The sequence below is a fragment of the Citrus clementina genome, unplaced genomic scaffold, assembly GCF_000493195.1.
Source record: "Citrus clementina cultivar Clemenules unplaced genomic scaffold, Citrus_clementina_v1.0 scaffold_9, whole genome shotgun sequence".
NCBI lineage: Eukaryota > Viridiplantae > Streptophyta > Magnoliopsida > Sapindales > Rutaceae > Citrus > Citrus x clementina.
The window spans coordinates 29,432,439-29,433,476 of record NW_006261964.1 but is presented as its reverse complement, the minus strand read 5'-3'; the positions used below and the strand labels follow the sequence as shown (position 1 = coordinate 29,433,476).

Below are 1,038 nucleotides of genomic sequence, written 5' to 3'. Positions count from 1 at the left end.
AATTTGTGTCTTCAAGAAATCTGCTGACTTATCCATGTTAAATATCATGTTGCCAGTTTCCGATGCGCCTACGGAACTTTCGAAACTGCAGTTGCAAATCGAAGCCTATGTCACTAGAGACTCAGAGCAGCCTAAAACAGACACCCTGAAAGAACTTCAATCTATTTGGTTCAAGTCAAATCCATCAGACTCACCGGTTTCCGGAGCTCTAGGCTGTAACAGTTGGCTGTGGCTTGCTGTAGTCATAGCGTCATCATTCGTTATGTTTCTCCTCTTGTTGGGCATTGTCACTCGTTTCTACATATACCCCATTGAGCGAAATGGCACTGAAGTTTACCATTATTCCTACAAGTGTCTCTGGGATATGTTTCTTGTTTGTGTTTGTGTCTTCTTGGCTTCCAGTGCTGTTTTCTTGTGGCTTAAGAAACAACAGAATGCTATCGAAGTGAAGCAAATTCAGAACATGGAGGTGCCAACACCAAAAACATCACCAGCTTCATGGTTTTATACTGCGGATAGAGAGCTCGAAGAAAGCCTTCCTAATCAATGTCTTGTTCAAGCCACCAAATTTCATTTCGGTGAAAGACCAAATCTCAGTAGTAAGTCGCAGAGTAGTGGATTAAAAGTCCCGGCGCCTCAATTCTATATATATACGTGATTACTATTTTCAAATAAACTACTGAATGGTTGTATTGTTGTTTCTGCAGAAATACTGCTTGACGTAAAAGGAACAGACGTGGGAGTTTTAGTATGTGGTCCGAGGAAGATGCGGCATGAGGTTGCAAAGATTTGTTCATCTGGGTTGGCTGATAATCTGCACTTTGAGTCTATTAGTTTCAGCTGGTGATGCATGTGTTGTACGATCTGTAATCAATGGTGTAAAATATATATAAAGCCATCCTCTTAGGGCTTGATGGCTTAGCGTAACTTTTTTGCTCCACAGTGCTTATTCATCAGATAGCAATTTGTGGTATTCCGTCAGTTTAATTTGAAAAGTCCTTCGAAAATGAATTTGATATGTTGTAAACTGTTGAATGA

The 1,038-nt window shown here is 40.4% G+C and overlaps 1 protein-coding gene across 1 annotated transcript; it reads left to right on the top strand.

Moving 5' to 3' along the window:
• Window positions 1-6: 6 nt before the first annotated feature.
• On the top strand, window positions 7-1,004 carry LOC18031718 (ferric reduction oxidase 4). Its single transcript, XM_006421944.2, has 2 exons — window positions 7-599; window positions 708-1,004. The coding sequence occupies exons 1-2, from the start codon at window positions 35-37 to the stop codon at window positions 845-847; spliced, it is 705 nt and encodes a 234-aa protein (XP_006422007.2). The 5' UTR covers window positions 7-34; the 3' UTR covers window positions 848-1,004.
• The last annotated feature ends 34 nt before the right edge of the window (window positions 1,005-1,038 follow it).

Coding starts and splice junctions, on each gene's coding strand:
- LOC18031718 (XM_006421944.2), top strand. CDS start 35: ATGTTAAATATCATGTTGCCAGTTTCCGATGCGCCTACGGAACTTTCG. Junction 600..707: donor TGAAAGACCAAATCTCAGTA/GTAAGTCGCAGA, acceptor TTGTTTCTGCAG/AAATACTGCTTGACGTAAAA.